Here is a 21606-nt window from a genome sequence, read left to right as displayed (position 1 = left end):
TCGAATGGAAGTAACGACCATGGAGAATTGTAGATGGTTGAAGAAGTTAGAAGTTGTGAAGGAAATTTTGAGATGCAGAGAAGAGAAAACGAAAAATCAGAGAAGGGGAAGAAGATAGCGGCTCTCGGAGAGAGAAAAAATTAAGTTTAGAATATCTTTAATGGCATGGGCTAATTAAACCACCTCCAATTAAACATATGTGGAGTATTTATTTTTGGATTTGAGAATCGAAGATAGGCTAATTAATTATTAATTATATGTATAATGTAATGATGTATAATATTTATTTGTTTTAGGACGGTATTATTTTCAAAAAGTTAATTGATATTTAGTTTATTTTATATAAATTATTAGTATTAATTATTTATTTTGTGTGATTTGTGAAATTATATTAAATATAATTTGTTAAATAATTTATTGAGTATTAGTTATTATAATTTGAAGTTAGTGTATATTTTATTGAATGCATAATATATTTAATATAAATATATTATTATAAATAATTGTATCAAATATTTAATTATATTTTGAAAAAATATTGACAAAGTGGGGTGAACGTGTAATTTAAATAAATATGTAGTTAAGATTGAAAAGGCAAAAAAAAGTAGGTGAATATGGAATATCTTTTGGGTTTTGGGTTTGGTGTAAATGGTTGGAGTAGAATTATTATTTGATGTGACAGAACTGAAAAAATGAATTTGAATTTGGTGTAAATGGTTGGAGATGGCCTAGTCAATCATGGAAAGGAAATCCATTAAACAGATTATTGCTTTCATAATATGTAAACAAAGTGATTAAAATGATTAATTTGGTCAAAATTCGATTTAAACACGTTGACTGTTAATATTTGATAGATCCATTAGTTTTGGACTGATTATGATCCAAGTTGAAATGTTTGGGATGCACCAATTCAAAACATAATGTCTAAGACCAAAATCGTATAAAGACCATATAGTTTAGGACCAATTTTGGCATTTACTCTTGTAACAATAACTCCTATGCACCATCAAACTTGCAGCAAAATAATATAAACCAACAATACAATAATATTCATGTGGGACTAGTTTATGTTGGCAATTCTTTTTTTTAAAAAAATGAGTTCTAATATTTAGCAATTTTTTTGGCTAAAACAAATATTCAATGGAATTTCCAATTCTAATAGATCTTGTTGTGACGTTTTGGTTTAAAACGGAACAAATAAAATATAATTCACAGATAGGTTAAAATCGTATAGTAAGTTAAATGAGTTGTTACATCAAATTTGTTATAAAGTTAAATGTCAATCATATGAAAGTTATATAAGCTCTTTTGGAAATGAAAAAAAAAACTTATGATATCCTACTATAGTGGTTAGTTCATCAACATTGGATCGGGGAAATAATTGTCGATTCAAAGCATCACGGTCTAAACATTTTAAATACTTCAGAAAACATAATTCGCAAATTTAACACGGTTTAAATCTAAATATTACTCAATGTTTCAAAATTAATTCAATACTAAGAAAATAAAATTGAATTGTATTCCAGTTCCCGGTTAGGAACCGGAACCGGTTTTGTTTAAAAAAAATAATGATTTTATTTTGAATAACCTCTTCTGTGATTGTAAATTTTCTATGTTACTTTATCTACTTTTTTCATAATTTATTACACATATTATAGTTTGGTTTCAAATTAATTTTTAAAATATAATACTATTTCATATTTTAGTAAATATTAACTTTATTATATAAGTAATATGGACATTTGGTATTTTAAAATGGAATTATATCATTAAGGATGTGTATATCTAGGGGTGGGTAGGTACGGTATACCTTACCGAAACCACCATACCATATACCTTACCGTAAATACGGTATGCGAAAAAGTCATACCTTTACCTTACCAAAGTTTTCGTTATACCGAACTTCGGTATACCTTATTTTCGGTATGACGAATTTGTTGGAACAGATATACTAAAAAGCATTTTTCGAGTTTATTTTGAATTTGATAAATTGCTTGTATATTGTAAACACTCTTCATTTAGTGAGAATAATAAATGTTTTCTTCATACTGTGTATTTTACTTTAATGGGTATTGACCGTATTTAATTATATATTAAATTATATAATTAAAACGCCGGAAAGTAAAATCAGTCTAAGTCTTCTACATTGAAGGTTGGGTCGTGGAACAGGTCATCACAGTAGGTGGCCCAACCGGTACCTTGTAGAAGTAAAACTTTTTCACAACCTAGATAGGCTTTGGCTACCTATCGTGAAAGGTTGCAGTGTCCATCCGAAAGTCGTCTTTACCTTGAGAATGACTAGTGACACTGGTGTGGTATAGCATTGAATGGATCTAAAGTATAGACACGTCTTTGTTGCTATCTACTGTAAGACGATCTCTTGGAGATTTAATATTTCCTAATCTTTGTAAAAGTATAGGACACACGTTATTTAATCATACGCTGCTTTGACTTATCAATAGGTGCGGGTTTTTCGTAACCCAATATTCATGATATCTTGGGTAGTGGTAATTAATAACTAGTATGGTGTCAGTTTTATTATTACATTGAATCGTGTGCCTGTGTGGTTTGACTATATCCCCAAGAGGTGTTCGAGAGAAGTTCTATTATTCGGAAACCCGGCCGGTTTGGATTTAATCCAAGAATAAATAGAAAAGGAAAAGTATATTTTGATATACATCTCGTACTAGACAAACTCTTGGAAATAAAAAGATATTAATTAATTTAAAGTCTATAGCAGACTACAAATTAATTAATGGATATAGAAAGTCTTAGACACGGGAAATAATATATTAAAGAGGTTAACCCGGATTGCTTGTAATCACGGATTGGATGGGCGGTCAGTATTTCTTCGATAGTGGCACAAGAAATATTTCATTAGCCTTATATTGAATTATGGGTTATAATTTAATTAGTAAAGAAGGTCCAATTGGGGAGGCCCAATCCAAGCCCCATAGATCCCTAACCTAGCCCATCATAAACTCTATAAATAAGGATGTAAGGAGAGGAGACAAAAATAACACAAAACCCTAGCCTCCACACTTGGAATTTTCGGCCCTCTCTCTCTAATAGAGGAACTCGAAATTCCTCTTTGTGTGTTCTTGGTTTTTCTTGTCTTCTCCTTCAAGATCCTTATAATTTCTAAAAGATTCCTCCCACAAGGAATTTAGATCTATAGAGTTAATGGTCATAGGTTAGAAGATCTTTGGTCTTGCATTCACAATCAAGCTTCAAGATCCACACGTGGAGAAGTAGCAAGCCACTTCGATTATTTGGAGAATCATTATTGTAAGTATTCAACATCATAATTTAATTTAAACTATGTGATTAATTGCGCAATTATATGTCTCTACATGTTCAAGCATGAAATTGAATCGATCTACATAATCTCCTAAATAGATTCTTTTGTGGATTTATTTAATTTGCAATTTCCGTTGCGACTACCCCCAACAGAATTTCCATACCGATACCTTACCTCATTTTCGGTATATTGTACCGAAGTTCGGTATACCTGACTTTCAACATCATTTATAATAGAAAATTAGAGTTTTTAGAATATTATTTATATTTTATAATTTTAAAAATAAATTAAATATAAATTTATTCATAATTATATTTATATTTCAAAATATATTTTATAATTTAAAAATATATAAAATATATTTTATATATAATTGTGTTTATATTTTTTGTGGTATATACCTTAGTTTACGGTATATACCTTAGTTTACGGTATATACCTTAATTTACGGTATATACCGAATTTCGGTATGCAGCGGTATATTGCGGTATTTGAAAATTCATACCGTTACCTTACCGGAATCTTTCACCGAAAGTCACGATATACCGAGAATTCGGTATTTTCGGTTCGATAAGGCCGGTATTTCGATATTTCGGTATTTTTCCCCATCCCTATGTATGTCAGTAGGAAATTGATGTTTCGTTTGTTTAATTATGGGAAAATTCAGATTTAATCTTATCGACTATCGTATATTGTCACAATTTAATCATAACTAATTTTTATTTATGGTTAGTTCAGATAGATTTCAAATTTCTATTGAATTTTAAGTTTAACATGAATTATATTAATAGTCCTACTCTGTTCAATATCAGAAATTATACCATAAACATGTCAAAAATTAAACCCTATTATTTTAATCACCATTCATATTAATATTTTATCAAATTTCTATTGAATTTAATATTTACATTAATTGCATTAATAGTCCTATTCTGCTATTCAATATCAGAAATCATACAATAAATTAATATGTCAAAAATTAAAGCTTACCATTTTAATCACCATTCATATTAATATTTTATCACAAATTCTATACACCTGATACTGATATAATGTATGTGGGCATCCTTATCTTGTCTTCAATATCGCATATAAAACTCAATAATAAAATGTTGATTAATTACTCTATTCTTTGTGCAAATATTTGGATACAATAGTGAACATCTGCTGGGCCAATAAAATATTAAGTAGTCCTAACTAATCTTCAGTAGCAATTTATGATATACCAAGAAATTAAATTCCCTATTCCTAGAGCTTACAAAACTTATTATAAAAAGAAAATTAAAAATCAAGGTAATCAGTAACCAAAAATAGTACTAGAAAAAAGAAAATCAGAATGAAAATTAGCAATATTATTTCAGTAGAGAAAATAAAACCCTCTTCTTCACCAACACCTCCTCACCTTAGAGTTTACAACATTTCTTTGCTAGATCAAATTGTGCTTGCTATATACGTCCCCGTAGTTTTATACTACTTGGGAAACGACAGGAGTGACAAAATACAACATCTAAAGGAGTCACTATCTCAAACTCTGGTCACCTTCTATCCCTTTGCCGGAATTATCAGAGATGCTCTCTCTGCAGACTGCAACGACCAAGGCCTTCCATTCTCTGTCGCCAAAGTAAAGGCCCGATTGAGCGATTTTCTACAAAACCCTAATGTTGAATTGACGAAAAAGTTCTTTCCTAGAGAGGAGAAATCACCAGGTTCGGGTGATACCGTAATGCTGATTCAGTTGAACTGTTTCGATTGCGGTAGCATAACCTTGTGTATCAAGTTTCATCATATAATTGCAGACATGGGTTCAGCCTCGACATTTCTCCAACGTTGGGCAGCCAATGCACAGGGATTAGGGTTTGCTCCCTTGAATCGTATAGCTCAATCTTCCTTTCCACAGAAGCCCTCACTGCCAAACAACTTATTGTTGGGGTTTGTATACTAAAAGATGCTTCGAGCGTACATGCTTTTGTACAGTCAGCTTGTGCATGTATACGAGAAACGCCACGTCCACTTGTTTACCTAATTATGAGAATAAATAATATAATATAATGGTTTATTATTGAAATATGATAAACAAGTCTACGACTTTTTACTAAGAAGGTCAAGTAGAGAAATTCGATGAATCTCCTCATGAGTTTTCCAGTAGGATACTTGGCCAGATCTAGTAAGAAGAAAAACGTATTCACAACCTAGATAGGCTTTGGCTACCTATTGGTACGGTTGCGGTGTTTGTGATAATTCTCTCTTACCTAAGACGAGATTAGTAACACCGGTGTGGTAAAGCACTGAAAGGATCTAATATGAAATGTATTCTTTATTGCTATCTACTGTAAGAATATATTTCAGAAATTTTAGTATTTTCTAGTCTATGGAATTAATATCAATATTGTTTATTCAGTCATATGCCACTTTGACTTATCAATATGTGAGAGTTTGTATTTAACTCAAGTTCATGATATCTTGGGTGGTAGTAATTGAATAACATGAAGGTATTGGAATATTATTTCATAGAATTCGCGTGCCCAGTGTGGTCCCTAAGGGGTGATCCCCAAGAGGTGTTTGAAAAAGGAATTTATTATTCAGAAAACTGCGCAGTTGGAATTTATTCCACGAATAATAAATAAAGTTTCAAACTAGAAAAACTCTTTGGAGAATTAATTTAATACTAGTCACATAGCAGACAAAAGAATTAAATTGACGGATCAAGATAATCTTAAACATGAGAAATATTATAAAATAAAATGGACCCAAATTATTTGTAATTTGGTGATTTAAGTGGGAGTGCAATATTATTATTTAGTGGAACAAAATAATATTTCATTGATAATATATTAAATCATGGGTCATTTGATTTAATTAGTAATTTATCTAATGGGTGAGCCCAATACTTAAATCATTCCATGGATCCCCTTACTAGCCCATTAAGTCTATTATAAATAGTGAGGAGTATGGAAAACCCTAGCACACCACACAATACACAACACACACTAAACCCTAACCCTAGCCGCCATTCTTGGCATCTCTCTCTCTCCGTCTTGGCTCGATTTCGTGCCTAGCACGTGGGATATTTAGGGTTCTTGTTTTATTCTTGATCTATCCTAATTCATAGGATTAGATCGAGACAATCTCGTGTTTTTTGTTTGGTTTTCCTAGATCTCTTCAAAGCTATTTGTTGATTATCCAAGATCCGCCCACACGGATGGATGATCAAGGACAAGGGAATAATACGGAAGATTCGTGGTCGATAAACCAAGAATCTCCGGGTGGTGTAGCTAGCAACGTCAATCCAATGTCGGATTATGAGGTAACATTTAATTCACGTCGAATATGCATGTTTATGTGAATATTTGATGTGTGTTCTATAGATCTATGTTTATTGCATGAAATTGGAATCGAATGCATAATCATCACCTAAATAGATCCGTTATGGACCTTTTTATTTTCCGTGTCTTCCGCTACGGTAGTCCCAACACTTATTACCATCCAACTTGCTAGGAAAATACTTGAGCGCCGAGAAGTTTGCGGTGAGAAGGTACATTTTTTATGCCTCTGTCCTATCCATTCTCAAGGCCCAAACGAGCAGCTCCCGAGTGAATGTGGTGACCGCTGTGATGTTGAAATGCTTCATGGAGGCCGTGGCCGCCGAGAAGGATGTGAAACCTATAGTGATTAGTCAAGCGGTCAACCTTCGGAGAAAGGCGTCGCCCCCATTTCCAGATGATAGTTTTGGTAATTTAGCGTGGCAAGCCGTGGGCTTGTGGAGCAATCCTATAGAAAAGGAGTTGACGGAGTTGGTGAGGGAGGTGAAAAAAGGGATAGCAAAAATAGATGGTGAGTTTGTGAGACGATTGGGGAGCGATGGTGTGTATGAAATTTTGGAGGCAATTAAGAATGAGATGCCTCAAGAAGCTACTTGGCTTGGTTTCAGCAGCTGGGAAAATATAGGTCTTTTCGAGGTTGATTTTGGGTGGGGGGAACCTATGTGGATGTCATGTTTCATTCCGCAATACTCTGAATCTGAAACTATGGTTGGGGTAATATTGTCACCTTATTGGATTCCAATTGCGGAGGAATAGAAGCTTGGGCAATTCTTAATAAAAAAAATATATAACAGAGTTTAGAAAAATGATCATATTCGAAAATATGCTCATTTTAACCCTAGTGTTATTTGAAATGGTTTTACCATACCATGACTAAGTTAATGTTGTAATCTTGTAAGTCCGATAGGAAAAAGTTTCTCCACTTTTGTTGTAAAACCAAGCTAATATGTAAAGAAAATTTTATTTAATCCCACTTGAGATTATATATGTCACATCAATATCAATATAGATTCATGTAGCACCAAAACAACACGAAAGAGCTTATCAATGGCCAGAAAGCCCGCATGAGAAACATTATACAAAATCTAAAAGTTTGTGATTTAAATTTTAATTAAAAGAGTAAAAAAATTATATAAGTTCAAGATATGAGTGGCTATACTTTAATACTCCTCACGTCTTACTCAAGATGTCTACTTTTTATATTTGTAAATAAATTTACTCTCCTCTCTCCTTATTAAAATATTAAACTAATTTTTTCTCTATACTTGTTCCACCTAATAATTTCTCTTAAAAACGCGTGCCATTAAAAATTGTGTACATCTTGAGTGGGCGGAAGGAGCATTTTTTATCCAATAATTTACAACTGTAAAACCAAATAAGAAGAAAGAATAACAAGAAAAATGATGTAATAAGAAAGAATTAAGAATCAAAATAGAAAATTTACGATAATTGAAATTTAAAAAAGGATAACCCAATGAAAAATTGAAAATCATTTCACTTGCCCCTAAATGGTGCATATTAATGAATATGGTCAATGAACAAAAATACCCTTCAGACAAAAATTTTAAAATTTGCATACATGTTAAAAAATGCAAAAGGATCTCTAATATGACTACCCCTTATATCCATAGTCAATTCATGGTGATATAATTCGTCGGGGGTTGTCAAGTGTCTATTTTTTCCATTCGCTCTTACTTATATCATATTTTTACTTCTTAGTTAAAATTAATTTTTTATATTTATACTTGTTTTATTTATTTTAAAATACTTAATTTTTTTCATTAGTAAATATTTATTTGATATAAAACTATTTATTATTTTGATGATGCTTTAAAAGTTCCATTCTTATCAAAAAATAGTGTAATGACTATAGTCTATTTAATACTAATAAATTATATATTTACCGTTTATATAATTATCTTTAAAAAATAATCGTATAAGACTTGTTGCTAACTTTGATTCTCACTTAGACTTAGATTTGTTGCTAACTTTGATTCTCATTAGGTTATACTCCCTTTGTCCGTAAATAAGAGTCACATTTCTTCACGATACGAGCTTTAAGAAATGTAAAGAAAAGTGAGTAGAAATGTAAAGGTAATATTTGATGGATCTGTTAGTTTTGGACTGATTGTGATCCGAGTTGAAATGTTTGGAATGCAAAAATTTAAAATATAATCTCTGGGACCAAAATCATAAAATGACCGACCGAATGTTCAAAATCAATTTTGACCTTTACTGTTGTAACAATAACTCCTATGTACCATCATACCAACAATACAATAATATTCATGTGGTACTAGTTTATGTTGGTAATTCTTTTTTAAAAAAAATATGAGTTTTAATATTTGGCAATTTCTTTTGAATCTTGTTGTGACTTTTTGGTTTAAAATATAATAAATAAAAAAATAATTCACAAACGGGTTAAAATCGTACAGTATGTTAAAATGAATTGTTACATCAAATTTGTTATAAAGTTAAATGTCAATCATATGAAAGTTGTATAAGCTCTTTTGGAGATGAAAAAAACAAACTTATGATGTCCTACTATAGTGGTTAGTTCATCAAAAAAACAAACTTCAGAAAACATAGTTCTCAAATTTAACACGGTTTAAATCTAAATATTACTCAGTGTTTCAAATTATTTTAATTTGATTCATTATTAATTCAATACTAAGAAAATAAAATTGAATTGTATTCCGGTCCCGGTTAGGAACTGGAACCGGTTTTGTTTAAAAAAAATAGTCCGATACTGGAACCGGATCAGTTTTTCGGTTTCTGGTTACTCAATTAACTGGCGGTTTTGGTACCAGTTAACCAAGAACTGGAGAACCATTTAAGTACCCCTAAACACTACCACATGATCATATACCTCTGAATTGGTTGAAGAACACAACACAGACAATTCAAGAGCTCGTCGCATACGGAAGAAGCCAATCCGTGTCCAAGATTATGTTGCTCGTTAGATGTTTAGTAGTAGTATTTTCTTTTGCTCTTTAATAAGGAGCCGAGCGTATTTATAGGCTATATCTCGGGTTTTCTTTATGGTTCTTTCCCGAGAGATGGAAGGTCGAACCGCCCTATAGAGTCCTAGAATTAAAAAGGGAACTTGTCAATGTTAATGAATAATAAGTTTATTCCGACAATTATTGTTTTCTCTCATTTCTCAAAAACTGACATACTGCCTGCCGGATAATCACGATGACCATAACTCTCAAGCTAACACACTATTCTTTGTGCGCTTGCTCCCTACTCCCGGTGCATGCTCCGCTGATCCTACACCCGGTGCATGCTCCGCTTGACTAATTTGTGATCGTATCAACAGAAGAGAAAGAATAATACAGAAGAATCATTGATGTTTAAGAAACTCCTATCTATCTTGTTTTTATTAAATGTGTGATGGTTGGAGAAGAAACTCCTATCTATCTTGTTTTTATTAAAAATGTGATGGTTGGGTTGCAATGAATTAACTTAATAAGGGAAGTAAATGTGTAATTTTGATGCCATGGTTTTGTTGCCACCACATAAAATTTATAAAATCAATGACAAAATTACATTGAAAAATTAAATGATACAAAATGCATTCAAATTAAAGTTTGATAACCAATTTGAAAAAGGAAAGCAATACCAACAAATTATTTGCAATTATTTCTTGGTGCTAAAGTTTTGGTGATATAAACATTAAGTTGAAGATCATTATTGGTTCTTCCCCCTCTCAGCGTCGTTTTCTCCATTTTCAACTTTATTTATTTTGATGTGATTGGGGGATTCTAAATGGAGCAGCGTGTGGGGAATAGGTTTCGGTTGGGGCGAAAAATTGGGAATGGCTCATTTGGAGAGATTTACTTAGGCATGTTGTTCATCATTTTCTTTGATTTGATTGTTAATATTCGACACCTTTTTGGATTAATTGGTTTATCTTTTTGTTGTTTGCAGGCACTAATATCCAGACGAATGAGGATGTTGCTATCAAGCTTGTAAGTAGTTCCAATTTTTTTATCTGTTCTTCCATGTATATTTGTTTTGGTCCATCTTTAATATTTGATCATGTTTTTTTGTAAATCTTTGATGGATTGATCATTGATGACTGAATGTTTTGCTTCCTGTAAAAAATGACATTGAAAAAATTGAGTTTCTTTGTCTTAGGCATGGCTTAAAGATTAGTTTTCTGTTCTTGTCTTCCATCGTCAGTGTTTGCAGAGCTCATGATCGAGCTACCCGTTTATTCGTTATTTTTACTGAGTTGGAATGAGCTACGATTTAAAATAAGGTGGCGAAACTATAATATTATACAAAAAAAATAGTATAACGTACTTGGCAATCGCCAAAGGACACCCGGGGCTTGTCTCTGTCTAGTTGAGCGAACACAAGCTATGTAGAAGGAAGGGGTTCATCATTGTAACTTTTTCCCAAAATGTTTATTAAATATTTCTCATGCTCTTGGATATTTATCGTAAGTAATGTATTTATACAATTATCTTGGTAGATTCTCCTAGTGTCTTCTGTTTTGGTCTATGATTGATAGGAACGTAATTCGTCCGTGTTTCAGGAAAATGCGAGGACTAGACATCCCCAACTGCTTTATGAGTCGAAACTGTACAGATTACTCCAAGGAGGAAGTAATATCCTCTTTTGCTGCTGATGTTTGTTTCCTTTTTTTACATGGTTATGTTATTAGTATCCTCATTTTTGGCATTTCTCGATTTTGACAGCCGGAATCCCAAATACTAAATGGTATGGGGTTGAAGGAGACTATAATGTTCTCGTGATGGACTTATTGGGGGCGAGCCTTGAGGACATGTTCACCTTTTGTAGTAGGAAGTTGTCGTTGAAGACTGTTCTCATGCTTGCAGATCAGATGGTAATGCAATCTGTTTGGTTAGGATTCTGAACAATTTAATGGTTCACTTATCATGGAAATCTCTGCTTCTCTTTCAGCTTAATCGCCTCGAGTTTGTTCACTCTAAGTCATTTCTGCATCGAGATCTTAAGCCTGACAACTTTCTCATGGGCTTGGGAAGGCGTGCGAATCAGGTCTTCTGCTTTCCTCCTTCATTCCTTATTTTTAAGTTTTCTCAATTTTTTTTAATGGTTTGCAGATGATAACTCCATTTATTCACCTCTAGGTTTATGTCATTGACTTTGGGCTCGCCAAGAAATATAGAGATTCTAATCATCAACATATTCCATATAGGTATGCTGCGTTCTGTATAACTGAAGTTGAATCTGATTTAGTTCAATATTCTCTTCAATACCCGTTAAGGTAGTTCAGCAACACTTTACTCTATCATGCAGAGAAAATAAGAATTTGACGGGAACAGCCAGATTCGCAAGCATAAATACACATCTTGGCATCGGTACGTATTTGACATGCCATATCTTTTATTCATTTGACCTTACAGGTGTAGTAGAAAGCTGATTTTTTGTTGCTTTCGTGTTTAATTCTGCTCCACTGCGATAACCTATGGATAGAACAAGGCCGGAGGGATGACCTAGAATCACTCGGATACGTTCTTATGTACTTCTTAAGAGGAAGGTTGTTCTTGAATCTTGTCCTGTTAGTTCTCTCTATTGTTAGTTCTTTTGGGACATTGACTCTTATCTAGAAAAAAAATGTAGCCTTCCCTGGCAGGGACTGCAAGCTGGAAACAAGAAACAAAAGTACGACAGAATTAGCGAGAAAAAGGTTCAAACACCAATAGAGGTGGGTGATTAAACTTTTTGTAGCCGCTGGACCGAAGTATGTTCCCTGCCTTGCAAGAAGAGATGGGTTTAACTTGATCTTTTCGTTGCAGTCTTTATGCCGTGGATATCCAACAGAATTTGCTTCTTACTTCCATTATTGCCGTTCACTTAGATTTGAGGACAAACCAGATTATGGTTATTTGAAAAGAATTTTCCGTGATCTTTTTATTCGTGAAGGTGATAGCATCTGCCATACCCTCCCAACATCTTGTGCTGATTATATTAGTGCCTCCTCAATTTATGCTTGCGTTTCTCTTTATCAGGTTTTCAATTCGATTACGTATTTGATTGGACTATTTTGAAGTATCAGCAGTCGCAGCTTGCTAATCCTCCATCTCGTTCTCTAGTAAGTACCTCAATTTAGGCTAGCCTGCTCTTGCCTCCCTCCGAGTTACAACCTGATGAATTTTCGTACAGGGTGCTGGAACAAGTTCAATGCTGCCAAATGCTAATAATGACAGAGACTCAGGTGATTCTTGATCATTTATTTGAGTTCCTGGATAGAGTTGTTGCTTCCAAAATCGCATACCCCCCAGTTATTTTCATACAAACTCGCTCGTTTGTTAGCCATCTCGTTCTTTTCGGAAGATGTCATTCTAAATACTTGAATTTGATGGATTTTCTACAACTTTGTGCAGGTTTGGATGAAGGCAAGCCACCTGTGCGTGGAAGAAACGCTTTAAATTCGTCTAAAATGAAAGATCCATGTGCAAGTGATACTGCTGCACCAAAGGAGGTAAGACTACTAGCTACCACCTCTGTCTATCCTCTAACGTTCAATGCATCGAATGCATATCCTCTAAAATGGTTTCTGCAGATATCCACTTCAAACGGCCAGAAAGCCGGAACATCCAAGCAACCTGCAATTTCTAGTAATCGGGATCCAGAGATCCCCAGGAATGGTGATGATCCTGTCAATGGAGATCACGGTGCTGCACAAAAAAGTCACCCCACAACGTCACCCAATAATGACCCCTCGAACACAAAACCTGTCGACTCCACCCTCAAGGGACTGGAGAGAATGCATATTGGCAATGACTAGATTATGAAGTATTTATCAGGGACTTGTAGCTACGAATTTCCCCTCATTCCCTCTGTATATATAAGCGGGCCCCTACCTATTTAACACTCGGGGAATCTGTTGTTTCTCCCCTCAATCGAAGCTGCTGAAGGAAATCCAAACCAGTAAACTTCTGAGATGAGGTGAAGTGAGAGATCAGTAAACTTGACAGTTGACACGATGAAACCACTTTATCACTAGGCCAACTCGAACGAAGCCTTTTAGTTTTAGGCCAGAGATTGGGTGTAATACCACCTCAGGTAACACAGATTCATTTATTTTTCTTACCTATCTAATGTTGTAAATACCCATTCTTTTGATTTGTCGTTTTCATGGCATGTAGTTTTGATATTTCATGCCCAATTATTGATAGTTTAATAAATTCATGTGATGTTTATGCCAAATATGGCTTATACGCCTTGCTTTCACCATATTATCGCATTTTAATCAATTAGGTGGAAGCATTTTAATTGGAATAGTTTTTTTAAAATATTCAAATGACGATATTCTAATCGTTTTAGACATGAAACTTATTTCGTTATACTTTTAAAAAGAGCATATTAAATAAATTATGCTGAAAAATATTGGAATGTTGAACTTTCGAATATTTTGTATATTGAATTGCAAGATTTTAAAATCCATGCATAGTAGGATAAATTATTCAGGACTTTAACGGTAAGTTTTCTCACAGTCCAATCTCTTCTCTACTTCTCTACATAATGTGATAAAAAAATAGTAAAAATTACAAAGGTGTTTTAATTCGGTTGTATTGTTGGCATTTTGGATAGGTAAAGAAATATGGCTAAAATATACTACTACTACCCACAATTCCAATCACAAGAAAATTTTAGTCCGTTTTGATTTTTTAACTCCTTTAGTTTTTCTTTTTCCTGTCATCCTTTCCAGTACTACTTTTTTTTCTTGTGCATCCTTCTTCTATGCAGATCTATTTTTTTCTTTTTCAAATTACAGATATTATGCATTTTTCACATTTAGGCAGAACTACTATTATTTTCTTCTTTATCTCTACAACTCTTTTTCACATAGTATTGATAAGCAAAACACAAGAATTGTAAGTGACTTATTCTCAATGTTTGGCCATCCAAAGATATACTTAAAAACTCAAAATGGCTAGCTAGGAAAATTTGAGAAATAAGACTAAATTTAAGTTAAAAATAAGTAAAAGAATTGTCTAACAATTCATCTTTTATCAATCTTATATTCTTATCTGTGTACGTGAAGCATTATGAATGCTAGTCATTATTTCCTAAATTCCTCGAATTGTGTTTTTCATCCTATCATTTACTACTCACTGGATAACTAGAAATTATACATTTACTGCTCAATAGATAACCCGAAATTATATTTTGTCCCTTAAAAATAGAATTTATTTCCTTTTTGGTTGTCCCTTAAAGATAAAAACTTTCTATTTTAGAAAATTCATCTCTTTTTAATGAATGAAGACTCATTTTCGATTAACGCACTTTTCTTTCTATCAATCTTACTTTAGCAATTTTACATTAAAACAACTCATATCATTTCAAAAGTTCTTATTTTTAGGGTACAAAAGGGAGTATATCATTTCTATATTGAACTTTCTAAGGCAGCAAGAAATATATTCCCTCCGTCCCAAGGAAGATTACCCCTTCCTTGGACGGCACGAGTTTTTATGCATCTTTATTTTGTGTGTTAAGTGGAGAGAGGAAAGTAGGAAAGAAGGATAAAGTAGAAAATATGTTTCCAATTTTAATAATTGGTCATCTTAATTGGGACAAACTAAAAAGGAAAGTGTGTCATCTTTAACGGGACGGAGGGAATACGTCCTCACAATTTCACTTTAGCTAGATATTACTTCATGCTCATGGCTGTCTAAAGTACTTTATAGCCATGAGATCATCGACACTACCGAGGAATATTTAGTGTATAAAGTTAAAAAGTTCATAGTATAAATCAAAAGGGAAGCAAGTCGAAACTGAGAGTTAGTTATAAAAAATACCGTTTAAACTGTAAATTTGCACCGTCTAAGAGTAATTTCACAGACAAACAAACACAGCAAGAATGGTTTTGCTTAGAATGTGATCATATATCTACTTTTGCCTTTTCCTCTTGATCTTGATCGTCTGGAAGGTCAGCGGGAGAGGGAGGGTCGCGACCAGAGACATGTTTTCACGAACAAACTTGCAGCCCAAGGACTCGTAGTGAGTTCTCAGTGTCAAAGGGTTCATCCGGAGATCCCTGGCGATGTCTGAAGGGTCAGACCGAAAATCATCAGCAAAGAGGGAGAGCACCAGAACGTAGCTTATAAGCAGATCCTGTTTATCTTGAGGAAGTCGTTTATCCGTAGTGGAAGCGAACATGGTGGAGAATTTCTGAGATAAGATGCTAGGCAATCTGTGAAACTTTGCAGACGACACCCCATCCATAGAGTGTCGGTCCTTGAATCGTATGAGATGAGTGATGTATGACAAAATTCCAGCCATCCTCCTTCTACTTGACTCATTCTACAAATTTCAGAGGCAGAAGCAAAATAGCTCAGACTCAACACACTGAAGTCCACGATAACATGTTGAGATATCTTATAAGCTAGAGAAAAAGGATTGTGACCATGTCAATTAACACAGCAGAACTAGCAGTCAAAAGCATGGTACATTAATCAGCAGATACAGGAATGAGCAAGAACCTCGGGTTGTTGGTATCACAAATTGGAATCACGAGGAATAATGACTAACAAGTTGTATTCATGAGGAAATAATCATGAAACAAAACCCTTTATTTAAATATCAAAGTTTCATATAAACAGGTAACTGACATGGTTTTCAAGTTTATATAGAATGCCAACAGTTTTTAGCAAATGAACAAAAACTCGAGAATTTAAAGTAATAAGCTGATAGTCATGTAGGCAGTTAACCATGAGAAGGAATAATACCATGTTGAAGGAAAATCAATTGCAGCACAGCCAAACAATAAAACAGGGAACTTCAATCATCTTATGAATTCTAACCTTAATCTTTTGCAATGACTGAGCTCGATTGAGAACAAAACTTGGGTAAACATCTTGGGCCAATTCTGATCCACCATGCAACTTGTCAAAAATGTCTTGAAGGTAATCCCACTCCCCTTTTAGAATGATCTTGTCAAGTGGATAGGCCATCTCTACCTCATTGGCATCCAAATTATGTGGAGGGATATTACGAGCATTAGCAGTTGAAGGGACTGCTTCCACCAGTGCCTCCATGTTCACTTTGATCCCCTCCAATTTTTGTTCCATACCTTCTTGCGCTCCTACATCTTCTGTTCTACGTAAGGTTACGCGTTTCTCATCCTGAGAGTAAAGGAGTGCTACATATTAGAAGTGAACTAAATCAAAGACTGCACCCCGTTTCCCACTATTTTTGTGATTGATTCTCTTTCAGGAAATAAAAGAAAAGGATGCACGTAATTCTCAAGTTAGGCCAGCCCTGTATAGCATATGTAAAAAGCTTTACCTACAAACTACTAACACAGACGTGGACTGAGATTTCATAAACACATCCATATTATCCAACTTCCACCCAAAAAAAATGCATACCCTTCTTATATTTTTCTTCGTTGAATACATGCGTGTGGCATTCATGAATTTCTCGGACCTCTCTTCATATGTATCTGCTTCCTTTTCCGCATCTCGTGATTCATTTTCAGGCTGCTCCACCCCATGGACCTTTGGTTCCAACCTGAATATCTGCAGTCACACAATAAAAGGCTTCAATATATTGATTCCAGAGACAAATAAAACAGCCTCTGCAGTTTTTCCTCTTTGCACTCAAACATCACCAAAAGAAACAACATATTCAAAATGGAATCAGAAATCAATATCAAGGGGCATCAAAATCGTGAATAATTCGTTCATTCACTTAAAAACCAAGTCGAAAAACATCAAATTTAAGAAGAATCAGAACCTTCAACTACAAGGGCAAAAAAAAACAGGAGTTCGATTTTTTTGTTGTAAAGCCACAAATTGAAAAAAAAAAATCAACAAATAAAACAGATATTCCACCACAAACACGCACAAGCTGAAAAAAAAAAACACCAAATTGGAATAAGAAATTCTAATAACAAAATCAGCGAAAACTGAGTTGGTTTCAGCCACGCACAAACACAATACCTTATTAGCAGCAATAGGAACCATCTTCAGCACTCCGGTGTTCTTGTCCAACACGCCAAGAGCATAATTGCAGATCTGCGGTGTCCTAGCTTCGCCGGAATAGCTCGTTCCTACAAAATTGACAGCGGAACCGCCGACTCCTACCACCACCTCCAATCTAGGGTTTTTGGGATTTCGTTTGGCATTCTTGTACACCTTCACGCTAGAGACTCTGGATTGCGAGTTGGATTCCTCCGAATTCTTCAACGGGTCAAATCCGGAAGGAAAATATCCGATTACTGGCGAGATTTTCTTCTCTGGGTTTTCGGGAATTTCCTTGATTTTCACATTCATAGTTTCCAATTGCTTTCCGATTTCTTCGCTCACCTTCTTCTCTTTCTTCCCCATGATTCGACCAGCGATTTTCAGGACTTGTGCTAAACCCTAATTTAACACCGTGGCAGATTTAGGGGTTTTGAGGCTTTATATTGTCCATCTCCAAACCACATTTTTTTCACAATTAAATACTCATGCGAAGCTTACTATCCGATATAATAATAATAATAATAATAATAATAATAATAATAATAATAATAAATAATGTAGAAAATAACTAGTTTTTTAATAATTAAATTAATTGAATATATGAATAAGGCCGGTATTCCAAAAAGTAGCACATACCACTAGGGCACACCACAAGGGCAATTAAACTAGGATCAGTGCAAAAGGCAAAAGCTTAAGAGATATATCGAAACCGTGTCAGGATAATGCTACTCACAAACCCAAAGAGGAAACGGTCGGACTTCGTTAAAACCTTTTAGAACAAAAACCCAAAGAGAAAAAAGATCCCAAAGAGAAAAAAGAGTACTCAGGTGAGTAGCATTATTGAACTTGCAAAGATTCTAAAACTGACATTAAGAATCCAATGTTGCTTCCATCATTCCTTCTAACTTCTCCAGCAAACGTCGTAAGACTAGATCATGGGGATAACGTGAGTGGAGTAAGCTATACGTGGTGGATTTAACTTGAAAGACAAGTCTAGCCACGTCAAAAGGCTTCCCATCATAGATAAGAGCAATCCATCTTGCTTTCTGCACGATGGCAGATCCATCTTTATCTCTTGCCATCCACTTAATAGCACTCTTGATAGTAGTGGCTCGCTCTTGATGGCAGATCCATCTCGCTTTCTGCATGATGGCAGATCCATCTTTATCTCTTGCCATCCACTTGATAACACCCTTGATAGTAGTGGCTCGCTCTTCGACGCAGGCCAATCTGAAATCTGACCTCCTCCCAAACTTTCTTCGTTTCATGACACTTGAAGAAGAGATGCTCAACCCATTCCTCCTTGCAATGCACGAATTGCACATGTTTGATCGATGGATACCTTGTTGATAGTATCATTATTCTTCCTTGGAGAGCAAGCTAGGAAGTGAACGAATGCCTCGGCAGGATGAGGTATTTACACAAAAATTTCGACCAAAGTCGTCGTTCACCCTCTGGTTTAAACTAGTTATATGCTTCTTGTGTTCCATTTGGTCGACAGATTAACGACTTATTCTTTTGAACACTTTAGCAGCATATCATCATAACATGTTTACTGTTTCACACTAGGTCTTCATTCCCTAAAATATAAACTATTGAAACGACAAGAGTCGTAATACACATTTGATAAGTAAGTGAGATTTAAAAAAAAAAAGGATAAAGTAAGAGAGATGAAGAGAACAAACAGTGGAAATAGTGTTTGTGTGGATTGTGGGGTTCACATCCTAAAATAGAAAGTTTAGAAAGTTTCTATTTTAAGGGACGACCCAAAATGAAAATAATTTCTATTTTTAAGGGACGGAAGTAGTAATAATATCTATATGGAGTAAATAACGCGTTACTTAGAAGGTTGAATATTTTATTGCAAAAACTTTATTTTCTTTTTACTACTCCATATTTAATTTTTTTTTTCTTTCTTTATTCTTTTTCATTTAACTTCAAAACATTTACTTCCTCTGTTTCTAAAAATAATTTTTTTTTCCTTTTATGTCTGTTTCTTAAAAATAGAAACTTTCCATTTTAGAAATTAATTCCATAATCCACTAATATTAATTTTGCTATCTTTATTCTTCATCTCTTTTACTTTATCCATATTCTCTTTTTTTTTTTCTTATTTTACCAATCTTGCATTAAAAAAACATGTGTCATCTCAAAAGGTTCCTGTATTTTTTAAGAAACAGAATATTTCTTAATCTTTGCACCAAAAAGAACTACTCCAACCAGGGGCGGAGGGAGGGTGGGGCCAGGGGGGCCCATGGTCCCCCCACTAATTTTTTAAAAAACCTAGGGGTATTTTAGTAATTTCACATTAATTATAATTTATAATATATATAATATTAAAGATAGATTTCAGCAAAATTATACTCCCCCTGTCCACGAATATAAGTCTCGTTTTTTCTATTTTAGTCCGTCGGCGAATAGGAGTCCCGGTTCATTTTTACCTGGTAATAGGGTCTCACCTTCCACTAACTCATTCCTCTCACATTTCATTTAAAACTAATATATACAAGTGAGACCCTTATTCCACTAACTTTTTTCCACCACTTTTCTTAACATTTCTTAAAACCCATGCCACCCATAAATATGACTCCTAATGGCGGACGGAGGGAGTACTCTATAAATCGTTTCCTTTTTAATTAGTTTTCTCCTTCTGCCGCCATTCTACTCCTTCTTTAGTGTAATCTGAAATCTAGTTATATAAAACTAGGTATATTTTAAAACTCAAATATAATTCAATTGATTTTTCCGCATGTGTTGTTTTTTGTTTGGCTGCAACAGTTATATAAATTGAAACCTAAATAATCATATTCAAGCTCTAAATTGGTACACATAAAATTCAAATAGGAAGAAAGAAGATAGGTTATGTAATTCAATGGCTACGGCGGTTCTGTGTTGGAATTCTTTAACCCCTATTTTTAATTTGATGTGTATGTATTAATAGTTTTATATTATTTGATTTGTGACAGCAACATTTTAGATTTGAGCATATTGTATATTTTGTTTACTCTTTATTCTTTTAGTTGTAAAGCATAAAATGAACTTTATTTTTTTTTTGTATGATTTATATTTTGCAAACTTAATCAGTGTTGACTATTTTTGTAGGTATATGGATCGTTATTTCAAGAAACTTACTTCCGTTAATTCTTCATCAGTTGAATGATTGCTTAGTTCCTTATATGGAAAAGGATGTGTTTGTTAAAGTTACCAATGAAACTATTATGCAGCAATTTCAGAAGATGAAAAATAGAAGACAAAAATGTATGATGTAATTGCATTTAACTTTACATTTTGAACCTTATAATTTAATTTATGTAATTTTTTTAAAATTTAATTTTGGACCCCCCGTCATGAAATTTCTGGCTACGCCTATGACTCCAACTAAGATGCAACAGAGAAATTAGAATTTTTCAATAATACCAAATTTAAATAAAATTTCAGTATAACATTTCAATACTAATATTACACCGATTTTCAATAGGTTGTACTGAAACCCGTACTTTTTACAGCCTATAGAATTTCACTACGGTATATCGAATATCATATACCGAAATCTTATTTCATATAGCAATATATAATTGGTAAGATATGAAAATTCGACATATACTGTATAATTAATACATAAGGGCAATAAAAATCAATGTATACCACTATACCTTCAAGGAAGACCACTGTTTCATTAAAACTTTGTCTTCCCAACTAATTCGACGTATTTACATGACATGTCACATCATTAGCTACACAACACGAGCCTACGGTGCGACTGAAATTAACTTAGATGTGCATTTAAATTACCTACTATGGTTGACTAAAATATCCGAGATTCGAAAATCCAATCCGAATCAAATCAAAATATAAATTTCAATTCGAATTTTCTGTTCGGTTCGATCCTTTTACATTATAACTTATTTTCACAGCAAACATTTAAAAGCCATATCAAGCCCAAGAAAAGCTAATAAAATCCCATTAAAGAGAAGCATGATAATCCAACAAAATCAGGGGAGGGGACTACAGCTGAATC

General features: G+C 33.8%; 3 protein-coding genes across 3 annotated transcripts; 2 read left to right on the top strand and 1 right to left on the bottom strand.

The window, feature by feature from the left end:
• Positions 1-6912: 6912 nt before the first annotated feature.
• Positions 6913-7377, top strand: LOC125205208 (stemmadenine O-acetyltransferase-like). Its single transcript, XM_048104031.1, has one exon. The coding sequence runs from the start codon at positions 6913-6915 to the stop codon at positions 7375-7377; it is 465 nt and encodes a 154-aa protein (XP_047959988.1).
• A 2945-nt stretch (positions 7378-10322) lies between these two features.
• On the top strand, positions 10323-13838 carry LOC125207969 (casein kinase I-like). Its single transcript, XM_048107495.1, has 14 exons — positions 10323-10468; positions 10555-10595; positions 11168-11237; positions 11331-11479; positions 11557-11652; positions 11745-11812; positions 11914-11975; positions 12091-12154; positions 12238-12322; positions 12414-12540; positions 12627-12709; positions 12781-12832; positions 13002-13099; positions 13181-13838. The coding sequence occupies exons 1-14, from the start codon at positions 10393-10395 to the stop codon at positions 13403-13405; spliced, it is 1296 nt and encodes a 431-aa protein (XP_047963452.1). The 5' UTR covers positions 10323-10392; the 3' UTR covers positions 13406-13838.
• A 1545-nt stretch (positions 13839-15383) lies between these two features.
• LOC125208360 (DNA-directed RNA polymerase I subunit rpa49-like) lies at positions 15384-18028 on the bottom strand. Its single transcript, XM_048107953.1, has 4 exons — positions 17565-18028; positions 16992-17141; positions 16425-16745; positions 15384-15924 (listed from the first exon to the last, which is right to left on the bottom strand). The coding sequence occupies exons 1-4, from the start codon at positions 17949-17951 to the stop codon at positions 15511-15513; spliced, it is 1272 nt and encodes a 423-aa protein (XP_047963910.1). The 5' UTR covers positions 17952-18028; the 3' UTR covers positions 15384-15510.
• Between the last annotated feature and the right edge of the window lie 3578 nt (positions 18029-21606).

Source organism: Salvia hispanica, chromosome 2 (assembly GCF_023119035.1).
Source record: "Salvia hispanica cultivar TCC Black 2014 chromosome 2, UniMelb_Shisp_WGS_1.0, whole genome shotgun sequence".
Taxonomy (NCBI): domain Eukaryota; kingdom Viridiplantae; phylum Streptophyta; class Magnoliopsida; order Lamiales; family Lamiaceae; genus Salvia; species Salvia hispanica.
The sequence above is the reverse complement of the archived record's forward strand: the minus strand, read 5'-3'. Positions and strand labels throughout refer to the sequence as shown.

Excerpts from the sequence above, each read along its gene's own strand:
- LOC125205208 (XM_048104031.1), top strand. The coding sequence starts at position 6,913 with ATGTTGAAATGCTTCATGGAGGCCGTGGCCGCCGAGAAGGATGTGAAA.
- LOC125207969 (XM_048107495.1), top strand. The coding sequence starts at position 10,393 with ATGGAGCAGCGTGTGGGGAATAGGTTTCGGTTGGGGCGAAAAATTGGG. Across the intron at positions 12,541-12,626 it reads TGATCTTTTTATTCGTGAAG|GTTTTCAATTCGATTACGTA; the intron begins GTGATAGCATCT and ends TCTCTTTATCAG. Across the intron at positions 12,710-12,780 it reads ATCCTCCATCTCGTTCTCTA|GGTGCTGGAACAAGTTCAAT; the intron begins GTAAGTACCTCA and ends ATTTTCGTACAG.
- LOC125208360 (XM_048107953.1), bottom strand. The coding sequence starts at position 17,951 with ATGGGGAAGAAAGAGAAGAAGGTGAGCGAAGAAATCGGAAAGCAATTG. Across the intron at positions 17,142-17,564 it reads TTCCTATTGCTGCTAATAAG|ATATTCAGGTTGGAACCAAA; the intron begins GTATTGTGTTTG and ends GTGTGACTGCAG. Across the intron at positions 16,746-16,991 it reads CGAAGAAAAATATAAGAAGG|GATGAGAAACGCGTAACCTT; the intron begins GTATGCATTTTT and ends CTTTACTCTCAG.